Consider the following 18,432-nt stretch of genomic DNA (forward strand, 5'->3'; position numbering starts at 1 on the left):
AAAGATAAGATCTAAATATTTATAGACCACAATACTCTAAATGTGAAAACAATCTTGTGTTTTACAAAAGCACATTTTCAAGAAGAAACCAAGAGCACTGTCACAAGCATAAGGTTTTCTCACCACTCAGGTTTGGAAAAAAGTGATAAAGAGAGAAATCACATTTCATTATGAATGCTGTTTGATGGAAAATGAGATTAAAAAACCCCAAAACTTCACCTGCAACAAGTTTTAGTTATGCAATCTTTACATTCAAAGCACTACAATAAATAACATTTCACATACTTCAGAAATTTACTTCAGAAGTTCTGTAGTGAGCAGCAAGGATACAGCAGAATCACAGACTACCAAATCTACAGCAACAAATTTAGAGCAGTTAATACTTGTATGCAATTGTGATTCAATCTTCACATCTCTAATGGAAACATGAATTTTGCTTGGATGCAGTATTAATCCCATTATTCAGAAATTCAGCTCTTGACAATGTATGTAACTTCCAGATAAGATATGGAAATACATTTTCACTGTAGTTCCTTACCCGTAAATATCCCTAAGAGCTGACAAAACTGACCTCAGTCCCTGCCTTTCCAAGACAAAATAGCTGAACTTTAACAAAAGACAACTACTTATTCAAGGTGCAACACTTTCAGACAATGCTTTCTTGAAGTAGGAAACTTTTATTTCCTCTTTTTGTCTGAAAGGAGAGGTGAGGTTGAGAATGAACAGCTTCCAACATGACAAGCACAACAAGTAACATTTTAATAAGCATTCACAGAAAAACACTGACAGTTGGAATGCAAATGGCTTTATTTTCTGCTAGATTCTGATACCCTTAATACAAAAACATTTTGAGCATCAGACACAGTTAGTTGGTTGTGCCTACATGACTAGTCATGTCTTATCCACAATAGAATCAGGAAAGGGAAACTGAGCTTAAAGACTTGCAAAAAGACTGTAAGGCTGAAGAAATGCCCAAAACATAGGTCCTTTAGATCAGAAAGTATTACATTTAGCAGTTTCTCACAGAGGTCTGTGCTTAGAATCATGGAATTGTTTAGGTTGAAAAAGACCTCTAAGATGGTTGAATCTAACTCTTAACGCAGCACTGCTGAGCCCACCATTAGACCACGTCCCCGAGTGCCACAGCCACACATTTTTTTGAACACATCCAGGAGTGGCAATTGCACAACTTCCCTGGAATCTTCTGCTATCAACAAAATGAAAACTGGACTCTGAAATCCATCTGCACCTATTTTCCCGTACTGATAAATGCCTCTGAGGCAAACCACAGCCTATAAAGCTGTTCATTCAAGAAGACAGCAACAACAATTACATTCAATAAGCCAATACCAGACAGAAGTAAAGGGTAGGCAAAACTCACATAAAGGTTTTTCTTTGTCAGAAGGAGAACCTCTAACTCCAAAATTAACTTCGTATATCAAGACAGAGATGAAGCAAATTTTATTCAGATCACAAGGCTCTGGAATGCCTAAAAAATCAATGGCTTGATTCCTGGAAGCAATCTGGCAACTGGTTCAGAGAAGAAATGCTTCAAATACATGTCACAGCCTTTCCCTATAAATTGCCACTGCAGTCTTTCAAAACTCACAGGTTTGTTGATTGGCATATGTATCCTGCCTCTACTGGTTTATGCTGTTGAGCTTGACAAAAGAAACCACCATGAGTTATGAAAAGCAGCATGGCAAGACTGGAAGAGCTCCATTCAGTGGATTTAACAATAAACTACCTAGGTTCCCCTCTTCCTGTTAATAATGTAAGTGTAAAAATAACAGAGAGAAAGAATGAACAGTAAGACCAGCCATTAGGATATTTTTTCTTTGACATAAACATTCAGCACAGAACAGCAACAACAGTCAGCCTAGGCAAACTAGGGCTGTGAAGCAATATTTTTTATCTATTTGCAAAAACAGGTAAAGTTTTGTTGACCAAAACTTGCACATGATCCAATTTCACTGGTTTTAAGGATGAGCATAGACAACCACTTAGCACAAAGAAAAATAAAATGAAATTAATGAAGTTTCCTATTAAAAAATAATGATTACTCACTTTTGTCACCATAACCACCACAAAGTTCTTCTCATCTATTTTGTATTCTTTAAGAGCAGTCTCATCATTAAGGATTTTACCTGGCAAATTAAACAGACAGAAATTAAGAAGTTACTTAGCAGATCAACAGATAATCTTGGGATTTCCTCATAAAAACAATTCCAAAGACCCCATGAAAACATGTTTTATGCAGATTTATAAATATTAAATAATCCTACAAAAAGTGTTTTGGCTGTTAACCTTTGGCAGTGGAGCTACAGTTTTCCTCCTGTGATGTCCACACTACTAATCAGCTTGAAGGCTGTTGCCCTAAGTGTTCAAGATGCTTCAGAACATTTAAAATAGAAGTGTTAAATCTTGTAAGATTTACTGGACCCTTAACACAGATAAAAAGTAATGTAGAAGAAAGGCCATAGCATATAAAAAGTTTGATTGAATAACTTATGCCTGCTTACACGCTCAAGTCACAGTAAGAAAACTCCTTTCTGCTTATCTTCTGTTTGGCCTTCAGATAAGAACATTACCCACCTGAAACAAACAAATTTGTGACCTTGCAACTTTAACAATTTGCTCTTAAAACAAGGCTAAAACATTAGAAAAGCTGGAACGATTCCATAACTTGCTACCTTGCCAGAAGGATAAAAAAGCCATCAGACAAACCCAGAAACATTTGTTATCCTACCACTTTTGATGTTTCACAAGCAGAGGTGGTACTGTGACAAAGCAGATTTGCATCATGTCTACAATAACCCAGAAACACACTAAGCCATGTGCTTTTTTGCCTTTTTTTGTTAGGATAAGCTGGTTTAGAGGCAGTACCAGAAATCAGAAAAGTGTTTCTGCAAGATACATATAATCTACTTCTACTACAGAATTTTCAGGAAATATTTTACAATTTAAATTGAATCATTTTTTGAAGATGTGCCACAGACCACTTCTCTACTTCAGGAGGAAAATACACATTTTCATAACCTTTCTCAATGATGGTGGAACACACCCTTTGGCTATAACTAGCAGGATAGTTATATCCTGATGATTGCAAGGAAATCAAGCAATACATGCAAATTATGGTACCCGGAACACAAAAGAGGTGGTGGCACTGTCCTACTCCCTACTGGTTCCACCAGTCCTGCATAGTCAAAGATGCAAGGAAGTATTACATGTACTGCAGTTACAGCAACACCTGTAGCATCTGACTCACAACTAGACAGGTTTACTTACAGATTTCTGGTTTATAGACATTTTGGGGAATGCTTCCATAAATGTATGTGTGTGTATCTATCTATCTATCTATCTGTGTCTGTGCATATAATATATTTATATATATATATAAAATATATAGAGGCATCCTCAGGGTTTCTAGACTTTACCCTAACACAGAGGACAACACAACAGATCTGCCTCTCTAATCGGGTCCACTTGGGGTATCACTGTGCTTTACCAAACTGTGCAAGTTCTATAGCTCATTTTAACAAAAGGAAAAACGTCATCAATATACCCTTGTAACTCTTCTCCAGGGAACAAAAAAAATTACAATCAATCTTTGGGTAGGCTTCTATTCTACATCTTACTTCCTGTATGTCCTACTTGTGAGGATTATATAATACTGCAAATACATTCTGGCTTTAGAAAACATTCATGTCATACAATCTTATGCAGCCCTTGATTTTTGCAATTATAGAAACAAAATATTAAGAGTGTTATACATATCTCATAAAGCCTTCTGCCTTGTTCACTGCCATGTATAATCATTTCTTGATTATACATGCAACTTCTACTTTCATGTTCTTGGTATGCATTCCCTTCACTGAAGTATAAGGCACATAAAACTTGTTCAGAAACATAGTCCTGAGGAGCTGTACAAACAAAGAGAGACAACTTCTCTGCCATTACCCTCTCTCTACTGAAATTAGTGACTTACTAGAAGTGGAAAAACAACACTGGTTACAAAGCAGTACATTAGGGAGGTGAAAAGAACAGCAAAGTTTCTTTCAAGCTTGGTTTTAGAAGGAAAAAACACTAGAGGGAGTACTGGAATAGAACTTAAGTTCTGATATGAAGTGAGGAATAAAAATGGATTTCTGTATAACTGGCAGAATGAATAAACCAGGTCAATTAAAGCTCAAATAAAGTTAATTTCATGGTTGTTTTTTTTTTTTTGACATCCTGATTTTTCCTAGTAAATAATACTCATTTCTATAGTGACAGAGCTTAAGAGTACTGGAAGTACCTTTGTACAGCAATGATTTCGTGGTGAGTTTCTTCTGTTAACCCAAAAGAAATAATCTGATTTTTAATTCTCTGAGGTATATACAGAAATGCTTCAGCTATACACATAATAAATTGAACAAAACGAAAGAATTAACCCAGAACAGGTGATTTGATCTGCTTAAATCCTGATTTCCTGTAACAAAAGTTATTTCTTCTTCACCAAGCTTACCCCCAAGACATCATGCTATACGAACAAAGATAACAGACGCACATGTAATAAAATCTGAAAAATTCTAATTCAAAATTAAGAGTGCCCTTTGACAATGAGTTTGCTTTTGTGTTTGTGGGGTTTTTTAACCTGTCTATATTTCAATTCTTATAACCTTTAGCAGACTTAATTCACATCAAAGTCAAAGAACAACATAAAATAAGGCAGATCCATATAAGGTATTTTCAGAATATCCATTACCTGCATAAATTAGTTTTTGGCCAGCTATTGGAAAGGCATCTTTTCCTCTTTCTGATTCAATCTTCTCTTTCAGTGCCTTTACCTAAAGCACAAAAACAGTCTTAATGAAAAAGAAAAGGTCACAATACAAACCTAATTCAGTATACTTTAAGATTTAAATACTAAAGAGTAGTTTCAGTCATAAGTATCAGCCTTCCAAGGATGTCACTGTAACCACTTGTAGAGCAATATGTTCCCTTGTCAAATAATCTCCTGCGCTTAATTAAATTAGATAAATAATTTCTCCATGAGAAGTTTCTAGTACAAGTGTACAACAAAATGAAAAAATAAATTGAAAAATTTGGGGGATAAAAATATTTTCATCTGCTGACCCATTTGCCCTGTTCTTTCTCTGCATTCAGGCTATACACAGCTGAAGGTTTTCATCATCTTAATATTCTCTTCCAGGAATGCTTTTCTTTTTGGTAAAATCACCATGACATTCAACCTTGAAGTCTCAATATGCAAAGACTTGTGCAAATTGCTCAGCCGCTCATCTTAAATAAGTAGTTTCCAGTAGTTTCCAGCTCTTCTCCACTGTAATTTCTGGAACTTTTGCACAGCAATTTTAAGCCTACACATTTACTTGCTTACAGGGGCCACTGATGTATCAGCCACACTTTCACAGCATCACACTCAGAGCTCAAATGACACTGTTGTCACATGTCAGAACACTCTTATTCTCCTGGAAGACTCCGCAGTGCTGTCCTGAGGAGATAAACAATGTTCCTGCAGAAGCATTCCTGCACTAACACATCTGAAGTCATGTCTTCAGACAAACTGCCTGTATGTACAGTCATTCTTCTTGCTTTCTTATGGACTTTCCAATACACATAAAACAAAGACAACCAATCTGTTATGAACTTATTGCTACAAGCTAACACCATCTTCTAAAGGGTTTTTTTTCCTGAATATTCAAAAAAAACCTTATTCATAAAACTCTGCAAAGATACAGACCACAACATATTGCTTCCCTCTGTGCGACTACACCAAAAATCGGAAACCAACTCTTCTTCCTCAGCAGTTGAAGGAAGGATGCTTTTGGTATTTGTATCATACGTGACATCCCAGCACTTGCCAAGTGCTTAGGAATCAGTCTCCAATCAGGCAGTTGCTTTCCCATAGGAAAACTAAAAACAGCTCACTGCCATCCCTAAGTCCTGAAGACAGTCAAAACATAACTTGTTTTAATAATGATTTGCTGAAAGCATCATCATTCTCATGCACTTACTTTACAGAAGTCTGTCCTATCCCTGGATTTAAGTTTATTTTTAAAGTGTATTTCCTTGAAAACTAAAAATATAATTTGTTAATTCCTCTTCAATTACTAAGGATGGAAGTCACTTACCTTATGACTGAACAGTTTCCTTAGGCCATGGATAAGCCATCAAGGAGTTTTTCCTGAGCTTTCAACTATTACATACTTCAGGCAATTCCAGTTAAATGCCCTGCATGCCCTAGGGCAAATTAATCCCCTAAATCATGTTAAAAGCCAGTTATGTTTTCAAATGCCTAGTTTTTAACACTCTGCTTACCTATTCTTATATTTATGCACTAGTATCAATCACTCAAAGATAACGTCTCAAAGCTACTTCTTTTATACCCCATTACCATATTCGTCATAGATCTGTAACAAATATAATGTGACAAACAGGTATAATCTATTTTCAGGAAGAAAATGAGGGCTTGTTTCATGTCCACTGCATCAATCAAGCTATTGGTTTCAAATTTCTACTTTGAGTTCTATTCCACACTATAGCCTTTTACCTATGGGGAACAAAACCAAGATCTGTACTCTCAAACAATGTCTGAACAGCTAACTGTGATAGTCTAGGTCAGGACACACTAAATACACATGTTAATTACTATACAATAACTGGACCCACAAAAAGGAGTTCAGATATTTACTATAGTAAAATATTGATAGTAATTTTCCAACAATTCCATTTGCCTTTGCTGTCCACCTCATGTGCAGTGCTTCCTCTTACTATGATGTGGTTGACGTACTCCAAGTGACCTGAGGCACTGTTCTCTTCCAAAACCTTCTGTGTAAGTCTGTGACAAATGACAGGGCTACGCTTTCACCCCTTTTGGCAGGTGGCACTCCTCTCCAGACATAGGCAAACTTCCATTTACACTATGGAGCCAAGGGAATTGAGAAAATAAATGTGTTCATTATGACAGTGGCTGAACAAGAAGCAGTATTCACAGAACCACAGGATAGTTTGGGTTGGAAGGGACCTGTAAAGATCCCCCAGTCCAACCCCCATGCAGTGAGCAGGGATATCTTCAAGTAGATCAGGCTGATCTAAGCCCCATCCAACCTGGCCTTGAATACTTCCAGGGATGGGGCGTCCACAGCTACTCCAGTGTTTCACCACCCTCACTGTACAAAATTTCTTCCTCACATCTAGTCTAAATCTACCCTCTTTTAGTTTAAAACTATTATCCCCTGCGCCATCATAACAAGCCTCCTCCAAAGTCTGTTTCCATCTTTCTTATATCACAGAACACAGAACATTCTGAGTTGGAAAGGACCCAGAGGGATCATGGAGTCCAACTCTTAAGTCAATGGCCCATAAGCCCCCTTTAGGTACTGGAAGGTGTTCCGAGATCTTCACAAAGTCATTTTTTCTCCAGGTTGAACAACACCAGCTCTCTCAGCCTGCCTCCATAGGACAGGTGCTCCAGCACTCTGACCTTTGTGGCCTCCTCTGGACCAGCTCTAACATATCCTCCATGTGCTGAGGACCATCAAGAGCATGAACCTTCAGCTTCCACAGAATTACACCTGGGAAAACTAACTCGGCACCCACAAGCAGACTCAGCCTCATGGACAACCTGTGTGTCTGACACAGTAGTCTGAACCACCTTCATTAGGATTTAAATAGATGCTCCATTTTAAATGGGAAATTAAAAAAAAAAAAAGAATTAAAGCCCTCTCAGTGCTCTTCAGAAAGACCGCTGCATCTTCCAGCTGCTGGTACAGTGAGCTGTTGAAAAAAGCCACATCCTAAACTTTGTCACTAGCAAATTGGGTTGCTGAGAATCTAGACCTCAGCATAGCCATTGGTTCACAGTTAAGTGAAAATTAATTTTGGGAAAGCACACTCAGCACACTGATCTGTCAAACTGAGAAAGCAGGCTTAAAATATACAGTCGACTTCTGAATCCACAGTTATGATGTATTTTTTTCATAAATACAGATCCATAAAAAAATCCTTCAGGCTACCTAGCCTTATTCAATCTGATCAGAGTTCAAAATGTATTTCAGTCCTCAGTGAATCCCATTTCTCTTCTGCCCCAATAAATTTCACAGCATCTCAAAGGGAGCCTGTACTTTATGGTAGTACCTTTAAGAATGAGCATCAATTCATCTACAAACACTTACTCTAAAGACTCAGAAACATCACACTTACAAGACAAGGTGATCTTCCTCTGTCCTCTATGAATTTAGATGCAAAACTCTCCCTGCTATTGAGAGACTGATCTCCATGTCCTCAAGAATATATGCCATGTAATTAAAAGTTAGAGCTGATCAACTCCTACCTGAAAAACTGGGGTCCTCTGAAGAAATAACAGTTCCTAACTGCATCCCAGCTAGGCATCCTAAAAATGTGTTTCACAAAATCACCAGTGCTAAGTTGCCCAGTTGTTCCCTGCAGTTAATTTTCTCCAGATAACCTTGGGTTCCATCTAGACAAGCAGTTCCCTTTGAGCAAACACCCTCCCTTCCCTCTCACACCAGTTTTCATTTCTCCTACCTCATACATATGCTTACACAAAAGAGGTAAAAATAATAAGTTTATTCAAAGACACATTTCAAAAATCCTAATGAAAAAGTGAACAGTATACTTTCATCAATTTTAATTTATATTTTACACAGACTGTACTACACAGGCAAGATAAACTGCTGTATTCCTCAAGATCTGCAGAGAAACTGAATACAAAACTGAAAAGGATCTCTTCTGACATCAAGCCACAAACCAACCTTCCACACCACGAGCTTCATCAGGAATTGGATCCACCTGAAGACCAATAAGGTTGTTTGCTACTCTATCACAAGGCTGCTACAAAGTTTATTCTGATATTGGAAGCCCTTTCCTAATTTCCAGCCCAAATCAATTCATATATTATTAGGCTGATGTTACAATTCAAGAAGGTATAGCCTTCCCACCTCCCATGGTGCTTATCGGTGTAAAACATTTATGCAACACTACCAAAACTTGTGAGCTAAGCTAGGCAAGAGCCCTTTCATGTGAGAGTCTCAGTTTTCCACAGGCTCCAGGCATCCCTTTTTTTTTCCATCTGATCTGGTGGAAATTCATTCCCCTTAGGAACAGGCGGCTAGCACACACATAGCAGAGGAGTATCACTACAGGATCTGTGATCTTCAGGGCTTAACCTTTTAGTAAACCTGACTCAATTAGTCTATGCTGCTCATTTGAAAGCCATTTCCAAAAGTCTGACCCTCAATCAGGAAGCCAGGTACTAAAATCAAACTTTGTTTCTTTCAGTTCCATCACGCTTCTATTGATTTGTACTCAAATTCTTCATGGCTAGGCTTCACGAATGAAGATTTGGGAAGGGCTCTACCCACGTTTGTTGCAAGCACATTGACTCAAATTCTTACCAAGTGAATAAAAGTACTATGAAGAGATGGATTACAAGACGAACTCTGGAGGACTTCCACTACCAACTGAACTGTTTCTCCTAACAAAGAAACAGGTTTTTTTAATCTACCTTATAATTCTCTGCCATTCTTCATCTTTTTCTGTAATAGACTAACAGGTTTCTCCCAGACTGTGGGGAAAGACATGGTTAGACACGGACAAAATGCTTTCAGTCCAAAAAGCTTTGCTCTCCCCCTTCTCCCTGAGGGAGGATACAATAGTCTGAACGCTTCTGTTTAGAATTTAGGCTTAATATTCCTGACTCTTCCCCCCCACTGCCCTTGCAAACACATTTACCATACATTATACTATCATATAGACACTGCTCTAAGTCAGGTGAGGACAATGAAGTTGTGTCAGACAATAAACCAGCTAATGAAGCAACAAACTGACCAGTGCAACAGGTTTTATTACCCTTAATCGAACTACATGATCAGCAACTAATCAACAACAAATGTTGTGCCTACTACTGAAATCTCCAGAGGAAAAGAAACTACTCAGCTCACAAGTCAACGCTTTGCAGTACTTTTACTGGTAAGAACACATTTGGTTCCAGCTACTTCCTTTTACAAATTATAAAAGCAGATTTTTCTGACACAAACCTACATTTACTGTTCCCGGGTATTGCCTTTCTAAACAGGACACTCATATTTAGTCAGGAGACCATACTGGTGGTTGCATGAACAGATTATTGCCCTACTTCACGCTCCAAAGCTATAACAGATAATTGGGAAGAGTCTTGTGAAGCCAGTCAGATTTACAAGCTTATTAAGTGCCTGAAAAAAAAACCTCAATTGTATTCAGCTAAACAAGGACTTTAAAGTCATTCTAACATTTAAAACCAGCCTCACAGACAGGATAAGGCATTCATAAACTTCCATATTTACTAGTTGTATTTACTGTGCTGGAGTTTGTATACAAAGCAGCAGCATTGTCTGGAAGAAAAATAGTCTGGAACTGGTAAGGTAAAAATCCAAATTTAGCTCTGACGTTTTACTTTCTGGGCAGTTACCTCTGTCTGTCTAATCTCCAAAAATCAAGCTCATCTAAATCCAGGTGAAATTCATAAATCTAGCAGTTGCTGTTATACACTGCACAGAGATCAACAGCATTAATTTCTGATCTCAGAACTGGCCTGTACACACTTCCATCCTGCATTTCCAAACTGATCTAAGCCCTGCCTAAAAGAGGAGACGCTAGCAGCCAGTTCTCTGATGCAAGATGGTGACTAAAAGAGCTGTGCACATGCAGCTTTGTACTAACACAGGAACACAATGATTTCAACATAAGGTAGAGCTTTCAGCTATCTGAAGCTCCAAGAAAAGCAGAAAGATGTGGCTATAGACAGCTCTGCCTAGGAACCCACAAAGGCTTGTTTTAAGGAGAAATCTGACATTCTCTAAGTAAGGGAGTCTTGCCTGGTCACACTGATTGGCATGAACAATCCTCTTGTACCTTTAGGCAGCCAATTTCTACAACACAAACTGATTTACGAATGTAAAAGCAACGCAGTGGTTTGATTATGAAGATAACTGACAAGACATTTCAAGTAACTATGAAAAGACACTTCTTAAAAAAGCCTTTTCCGTTATTGCATACTGGCAAACCAGTTGGAGAGGTGCCTCTGACACAAAAACATGAGGAATGTCTGTAGTCAGCCTACAGACAACACTCTGGCTGGGTGTGCTCATGGCAGTGGCAAGTCCTTTCCTCTCCTTTCCTGTTCTTTTGGCACTCCATGCAGGGCAGCATGCAAAGAACAGCAATCTGGGTCCCTTATAGGGACTAGGTAAGACATGCTGCACATCCCCATGTCCTGTAAACTAAAGAGTGATTTGTTTCAGTGAATACACTCCATCCAAGGGAGCTGTGACTAAAGACACAAACCTCTGTGGGAGAAGACATTGTCAGCCACATCCTTCAGCTCTCTAAGTTTACACCACCTTATTTTATACCTGTAGATACTCATTCAGGAAAGTATTTTCCTGTGTCTTAGGAATTCAACAAAAATATTTTCAAAGGGTTTGTGGGTAAACATGCCCCTGTATGTACAAGGGTAGCAATGAGGCTAACCAGTAGCAGAATCATCTGCTCCTGTAATTCTTTTTAATCAACAGTATTCTCCATATTCCAAGTTTCAAAGGGAACACCTTCCAGCCTGTTGCTATCCACATGAAGGACACATATCCTTGCTTTCCAATCATACCTGCAAAATAGATTTTAAATATAAGACATAAGTATGTACAGAACTATCCTTAAGTGTGTACAACCTGTATATTTAAATTCTCAGTCTTTTGGCCACGTTGGGAATGGTGTTCCAAGAAAGTTTGGATTGCTGAGCACATAATACTGAAAAATTATTGTAAGTACAAAGCTAAGTTTTCATTCCTGACAGCTAAACTGGATAAGAACATTATAAATGAAACAGCTGTAAAATTATGGTCAGAGCCAATGCAACGAAAAATAGGTAACATGTAAAAACATACTCTAATATGTATAAAATAATTTAGTTGTATTAAGTAATTTATCCTATCTTATCCTTTCCTTTACTAAATTTTAAAGAAATAAGTGTCATCCTGCCCAAAGTTCTTTGGAAATTATATTAGAATGCTCAATAGAATCCAAGGAAAATATTCCTGAACATGTAAAAGCCTAGTCTTCCTCAGCTAAGAATGAGAACAACTTCCCTTGCTTGAAAATTCTAACTCTAGCCAGGAAGCAGGAAAAGGAATATCTACCAAAGCAAAGCAGTAGCAAAAAATAACCCCAGAGAGTTTATTAAATAAACATGAATTATCAGAGAACACAACTCTCATAAATGCTACAGTCTGCAAAGTAGGAAAATAATAGGAGAAAAGGAAATGCTCTGTGATACTCTTACTCTGGTAATCTCTGAAGTTACGATTTTGCAGAGTCATGTACGGAGCCTCAAACAGCAAACCCTCCAAATTCACACCTCCTCTGACTGTGCAAGTACAAACACTCACCAATGAAATCCTGAAGAGATGCAAGAGCAATATAACAATCCTCTAGAAGAGCAAAAAAATATTCACTCTAAAATCAAAGAATACTTAGAGAAAAATACCAGGACTTGAAACAGAAAGGCATCTTTAACCCAAAAGGGTATTTCTGGATTTTGAACAGGAACCATGAGAGCACTTTTCCTCTAACCACTAAAAATAATAAACTCTCAGGGAAATACACATACAATTCTCTTATCCACAGCTGTTGCTGGACTAACCTGCCTTGAGACATGTAGGAAGGAAATAGTAGGAGTAGGTTCATACTTCTTCATACGTTACAAGCCTTAAAGTCAACTCTGATTATGTCACCCAGCAACAGTCTCTGATTCTTGCAGAACTGCTTTGTAAATTTAATTTTTCTGACAAATACAATAAACGACATATTCAGCAAAACTGAAATGACCAAAATTAAATCTATTATGTCTATATCTTCTTCTATTATATAAAAGAAAAATTAGATAAATAAATGTACTACTACTTCTACTACTTACAGTTTGTTCACTTACATACTGAATAGTGTTAACCCTTGTTATTCTGCTGGACCAGGAGGGATTTTTTCAACAGAAGCCTACAGTTATGATTGATATATTTTACAAGAACCCATTATTTGTATCCATGCATCTTTCCTAGTCCTAACAGAACAAGAACTGATGCAAAGTATGCCTTAAAATTACACAGACTTTTAATACTTATCTCCTTTTTTTACTATATGCTTTAGTATAGCTCTCAATATAAAGCATAGATACAAACAGATGTAACTTAACAAAATTGTGTGGGTTCATGAACAGCATTCTCTTTTGTCTATAGTTCAGACTATATTCTTCAGACTATAGTTTGTACTAATTCATAAATTTATGACTGCACTCTCTAAAGAGAATTAAAGCACTTGTCCTTTTACCATAGACACCCCCCATACACTTATTAAGTACCTTCCTCCCTCATATGTACCACCTCATTGCTGTTACAAAGCCAAAATGTTTTTTATATTCCCTACAAACCAGAAAATAGAGATTCTTTGTTATTGCATTGCCTTTTGAAAAATGAAAGTAGTATATCTTTTTCCTTGCAGTATACCTATTTTATCTGGGAAAAAATGAAGTATTTCCAAACCTCACTTCTTCCTTATTACATACCCTTTGGATCACGCTCCATTTTTGCTGGAACACACTCCCCACACATTTAAGAGAACTTCAGGTAGTGTCCAGCCTAAATTTCTAAACTTAAAGAACAGGAGCTTCTAGCACTGAAGATCCAAAAATCCCCATAAACAGGTTTAACAATAGAGCATAAACATATTATGGATGCACCAGAACACAGAGAAGCTCAAATTCCCACAGCTCAGTGTTCTGCTGACATAATATTAAACAAGCTGGCTTCCCCTGGGTGTTCAAACACTGTGGTGGAACAGTGAAATGTGAAAACCTATATTATGTGACACAGAGACTTGGCCAAAAGACTCCTGACATCCCGAATGTTCCTTGCACCCCTCTGCATTTTGACAAACAGGTTTTTAGGTTAATGGCGCAGGGGAGCTGAAAATCAAACAGGACAGACTTACCGTCTGATTTAACAGGGGAAAAAGATCAGTTTCTTGTGAAAAAGTCACAACAAGGCTAACTAATTATTAGAAAATGTGTTGTTTCAAATTCTCACTGGAAGATTTGTTTAAATATTCCTTACTGTTAATGACAACTCTTAGTTACAAGCATAAACTCTTGTTAGAATGCTACCTTGCACGGTAACATCAAGTCTCTTCAGATTAATGTGGTATCGAGAATAAGGGGAGAAATTGCTAGACCAGAATCCAACTTTGGAGCAACAGGTTTCCTCTGTCTATCACAACTACATGATTTTGGCCTTGTCACAGTAAAGGGCACAGCTCCAAGTAAACAAGCCTACCTCTGTGTGAGAAATACACACATGGTCCAATGACTAAAAGTAATGTCTCCTAAACTCCACGAAACACATTTGTTTCAAGATGTTAGAAGATTAATCTAAGAAGCCAGAGTCATGTACGGAGCCTCAAGCAGCAAATACAAACCCTCCAAATTCAGCACTTAGCAAAACTAGCACTTAGCTAAAATTGGTATTTTCCAAAAATGAGCTGAGAACTTCCAAGCACATACTTTTGAAACACTTACTTAACACATTTCAAAGCATTTTCCAATTTTAAGATTCAGTTTCTAGATGAAGGCTCAAAAGTTTTCTTTTCTTTACTAAGTTCTATGCTTTGTAACAAAACACTTTCAACAATAATTTCTTCATAATTTTCTAAAAAAGTATGCCAAGGAAACTTTATATATTTTTTTACCCATACAGGTCAAGTCTTCGTTCTGCCCTCTGTAAAACAAAGTTCTCCTCAAATCCTACCCATATTTCCCTCTATCTTACCATCCATTCCTGGCCAAAACCTGAAGTATTATGCTCATGAGAAGCATTCTTATTCTGAGCTCCCGTAACATCTACATTTGTAAACAGAGGGTGCAGTCTCATTTCCCACAATCCAACCTGTAGCCATTGCATTCTACTGCCTCATAAACTGGTGAGGGCTTTGACTGGCAACATTCCTCTCCCTGAATTCACCTCCCGGGACCTCAATGAATACAGGGAGCAGGAGAAAAGATGAAGAGTCCTTACTCCGTAACAGGAAGGACAGATGTTTTAAATATTTGAAGGTTTCTAATACATGCTTCTCCAAGACATTTGCCACATCCCTCGGCCACACTGCTTGCACAAATGAGCTCTTAGTCCAACTTTAACAATCATCCTTTATTTTCTTCTGAAGATGGGAAGAGGGTAAACAGACTTTATAAAAGCAGATACAATGTTCCATAGTTTCCAGAGCCTCGCTGCCCACCTGTCACATGAAAGGCTGCTGCAGGCAAGCCTTCACCTGCCAGCCTCCTCAAATTTTTCAAACCAAGGCCACAACTGTGCCTGGGCTTGGCTCTTAGAGCAAACATCCCTGCTGATGACAAGGCAACTTCCAACCCTGCCAACTCACTTATAGGCCCTTCCTCTTATCATGGAACGCTGCATTTCCCTGAGAATTTTTCAGTAGACTCCTGTGGGCCGGTAGAAAACATTCACCTGAGCGCACAACACGTCTCCTCCCCGCTCGCAGCATCGTGAGAGACACACAGTCACTGTAAACACACCAAGGAGAGATTCAAGCTGCTGTGAATCCCACCACACAGCCCAACACCTCTGCAGGACGCTCCACCGAGATCAGCAGTCTCCCGTGCACTCCCTCACCTCCTAATTAACCTGCAGGTTAATTAATCACTGCAGCTCACCCTGCGAGACAAAACAACAAACCCTTCCCGCACTCACCCACCTGCACCAAGCACAGTGTACACACCTGCGATGCACCTGGGAGCAAACACGAGCTGCTCTCCTGCACACACATTCCTGTCCCGCAAGAAAAGCCGCACAGCTTTCCCAGCACCTCCTTTCCTGGCGGGAATCCATGGGAAGGACCACCACGTTTGCCTTCTGCTGCACCGCCCTCCCCCACCCGAGTACTCCCAGTACAAACCATCTGTGCCCATCACCCGCTAATCCATGGGTGTAGGCACCTCGATTCCTGAAAGGAAAAACTTTCGCTATTTGTAGTGCTCCCCTCCTCCCCAGCTCTACGTGAGTTTATTTATTTCTTCTCCCACCTCCCGGGCTATTCCCCCTTTCCCACTTCCTGGGCTATCTCACCTCCCACCTCCGGGGCGTTCTCCTTCAAAACAAGGGATAAAGTCCTTCCGCCAGGGGCTTTGGCCGCGGTAGCCCCTTTCCTTGAGCGATGGGAAGTGACCCTCACCCAGCCGCATTCCGAGGTAAAGGGGATTCCGCATCACCCCCTGCTGCGCTCACACCTCCCTCCCTCCCTCCCCCCCCATCTCCTCGAACCCCCAGAAATCCTCCACTGCACCACCCCTACGGTCCCATCCTCTCACTGATGCCCCACCATCCCCACCGGCGGGCTCCATCCCCCTCTTTTCCCCCGGGGGGCGAAGCAACGGATCCCCGCATCCCTCCCCACCGCCGCGTCCCGGGGCGGGGTGGAGGGAGCCCAGGAATATCCGCACCGTCTCCTCGGGGTCGATGTCGATGCGGAAGGTTTGCTGCTGGAGGGTCTTGAGCGTGATCTGCATGGCGGCGGGTGATCTCCGCGCTCCGGGCCCCGCGTCCCTTCCCCTGGAAGAGGCCGGGAAGGGGAGGAGAAAAAGAGGAGGAGGAGAAGGAGGCGGTGCCGGCGGGAGGGCGAGGTGCGCACGCGCCCGGGGGGGTGCCCGCAATGGCGCAGGCGGCGGTGGTGTGTGAGGGCGGGATGCGCCGGGGGCGGTGCACAAATATACACGCACAGACACACGGGAATGGAAACATAGAGAGTCACGGACCTGGAGAGCTCTGAGGGAATCGAGTCCAAACGATGACCAGTGACCGAACGCCGCCATGTCACCCAGACCTTGGCGCTGAGCGCCGCGTTCAGTGTTTCCCTAAATACCTCCAGGGACGGTGACTCCACCACCTCCCTGGGCAGCTCCTTCCAGTGTCTAATAACCTGTTCCGTGAAGAAATTCCTCGTAATGTCCAACCTAAGCCTCCCCTGGTGCAGTTTGAGGCCGTTTTCTGTCATCCTGTCCCTTGTTCCCTGGGAGCAGAGCCCGACCGCCCCGACTCCACCCTCCCGTCAGGGAATTGCAGGGAGAGAGAAGGTCACCCCTGAGCTTCCTTTTCTCCAGGCTGAGCCTCCGCCGCTCTCCTCCAGCTCCCTCAGCCGCTCCGGGTGCTCCAGACCCTTCCCCAGTCCCATTCCTTTCTCTGGACCTGCGCCAGCACCAAAATGTCCTTCTTAAAATGAGGGGCCCAGACATACAGTGCTGATAAATTGATTATCACTTGTTACGTAAGTGTATTAATAATGTTTATAGCACCTCAGCTCTGGCAGTGCTGGTTTCATAGAATCATAGAATGTTAAGAGGTTGGAAGGGACCTTACAGATCATCTATTCCCAACCTTCCCCTGCCATGGGCAGGGACACTTTCCACTAGACCCGGTTGCTCAAGGTCTTATCCAACCTGGCACTGAACACTGCCAGGGTTGAGGCATCCACAGCATCCCTGAGCAACCTGTTCCAATGTTTCACTACCCTCACAGTGAAGAATTTATTCCTTATATCTAACTTTCAATTTGTACCCATTACTCACCATCCTATCACTACAGTTCTGGACAAAAAGTTCCTCTCTGCTTTCCTTGTGGCTCCTTCAGGTACTGGGAGGCTGCTATGAGGTCTCCATGGAACCTTCTCTTCTCTAGGCTGAACAGCTCCAACTTTCTCAGCCTGTCTTCACAGCGAAGGTGGTCCAGTCCTCTTATCAACTCTGTGGCCCTTCTCTGGACTTGCTCCAACAGTTCCATGTCCTTCCTGTGTTCGGGACAGCAGAACTGGATGCAGCATTCAAGGTGAAGTCTCACAAGAGCAGAGTAGATGAGGAGAATCACCTACCTTGACATGCTGGCCACACTCTTTTGGATGCAGCCCAGGATTCATTTGGCTTTCTGGGCTGCGAGCACACACTGCCCACTTGTGATGAGCTTAGTAGTTTAGTCTTTCAGTAGTTAGTGTGTACTTTTGGTGGGTTATTAAACTCTATTTGCCCTGGTGCTCCTTAGGCAGTAGGGGGAGAGCACTGCTACAAATAAACTTTAAAGTTGAGGAGGCTATGCTGGTAAAAAAGACCCCTGCCCCCACTCCTTATAGCCTCTCTCATCAGCAAGGTGGTATCTCCCTCCTTGTAGCTTCTTCCATTGGCAAGTGTGGGATCTTCCCCCTTACAACCTCTTCCAAGGGCAGGTGTGGGATCTTTTTATGACCTGTTCCATCAGCAGGTTTGGGATCAGGGCATTTTCTTTGTAAACAAGGCTGTCTTTCTGCAAAAGGGGATACTGATGT

At 40.6% G+C, this 18,432-nt stretch overlaps 1 protein-coding gene across 1 annotated transcript in view; it reads right to left on the bottom strand.

The window, feature by feature from the left end:
- The window catches only part of RAD23B (RAD23 homolog B, nucleotide excision repair protein), a 40,785-nt gene extending 24,070 nt beyond the window's left edge, over positions 1-16,715 (bottom strand). Inside the window, exons 1-3 of the mRNA XM_064642347.1 lie at positions 16,565-16,715; positions 4,748-4,829; positions 2,068-2,147 (exon numbers count right to left, since the gene is read on the bottom strand). Coding sequence (XP_064498417.1) covers positions 2,068-2,147; positions 4,748-4,829; positions 16,565-16,630 — 228 coding nt within the window. The 5' untranslated portion in view covers positions 16,631-16,715. The remainder of the gene's footprint in view (positions 1-2,067; positions 2,148-4,747; positions 4,830-16,564) is intronic.
- Positions 16,716-18,432: the final 1,717 nt, after the last annotated feature.

Source organism: Pseudopipra pipra, chromosome Z, assembly GCF_036250125.1.
Source record: "Pseudopipra pipra isolate bDixPip1 chromosome Z, bDixPip1.hap1, whole genome shotgun sequence".
Taxonomy (NCBI): Eukaryota; Metazoa; Chordata; class Aves; order Passeriformes; family Pipridae; genus Pseudopipra; species Pseudopipra pipra.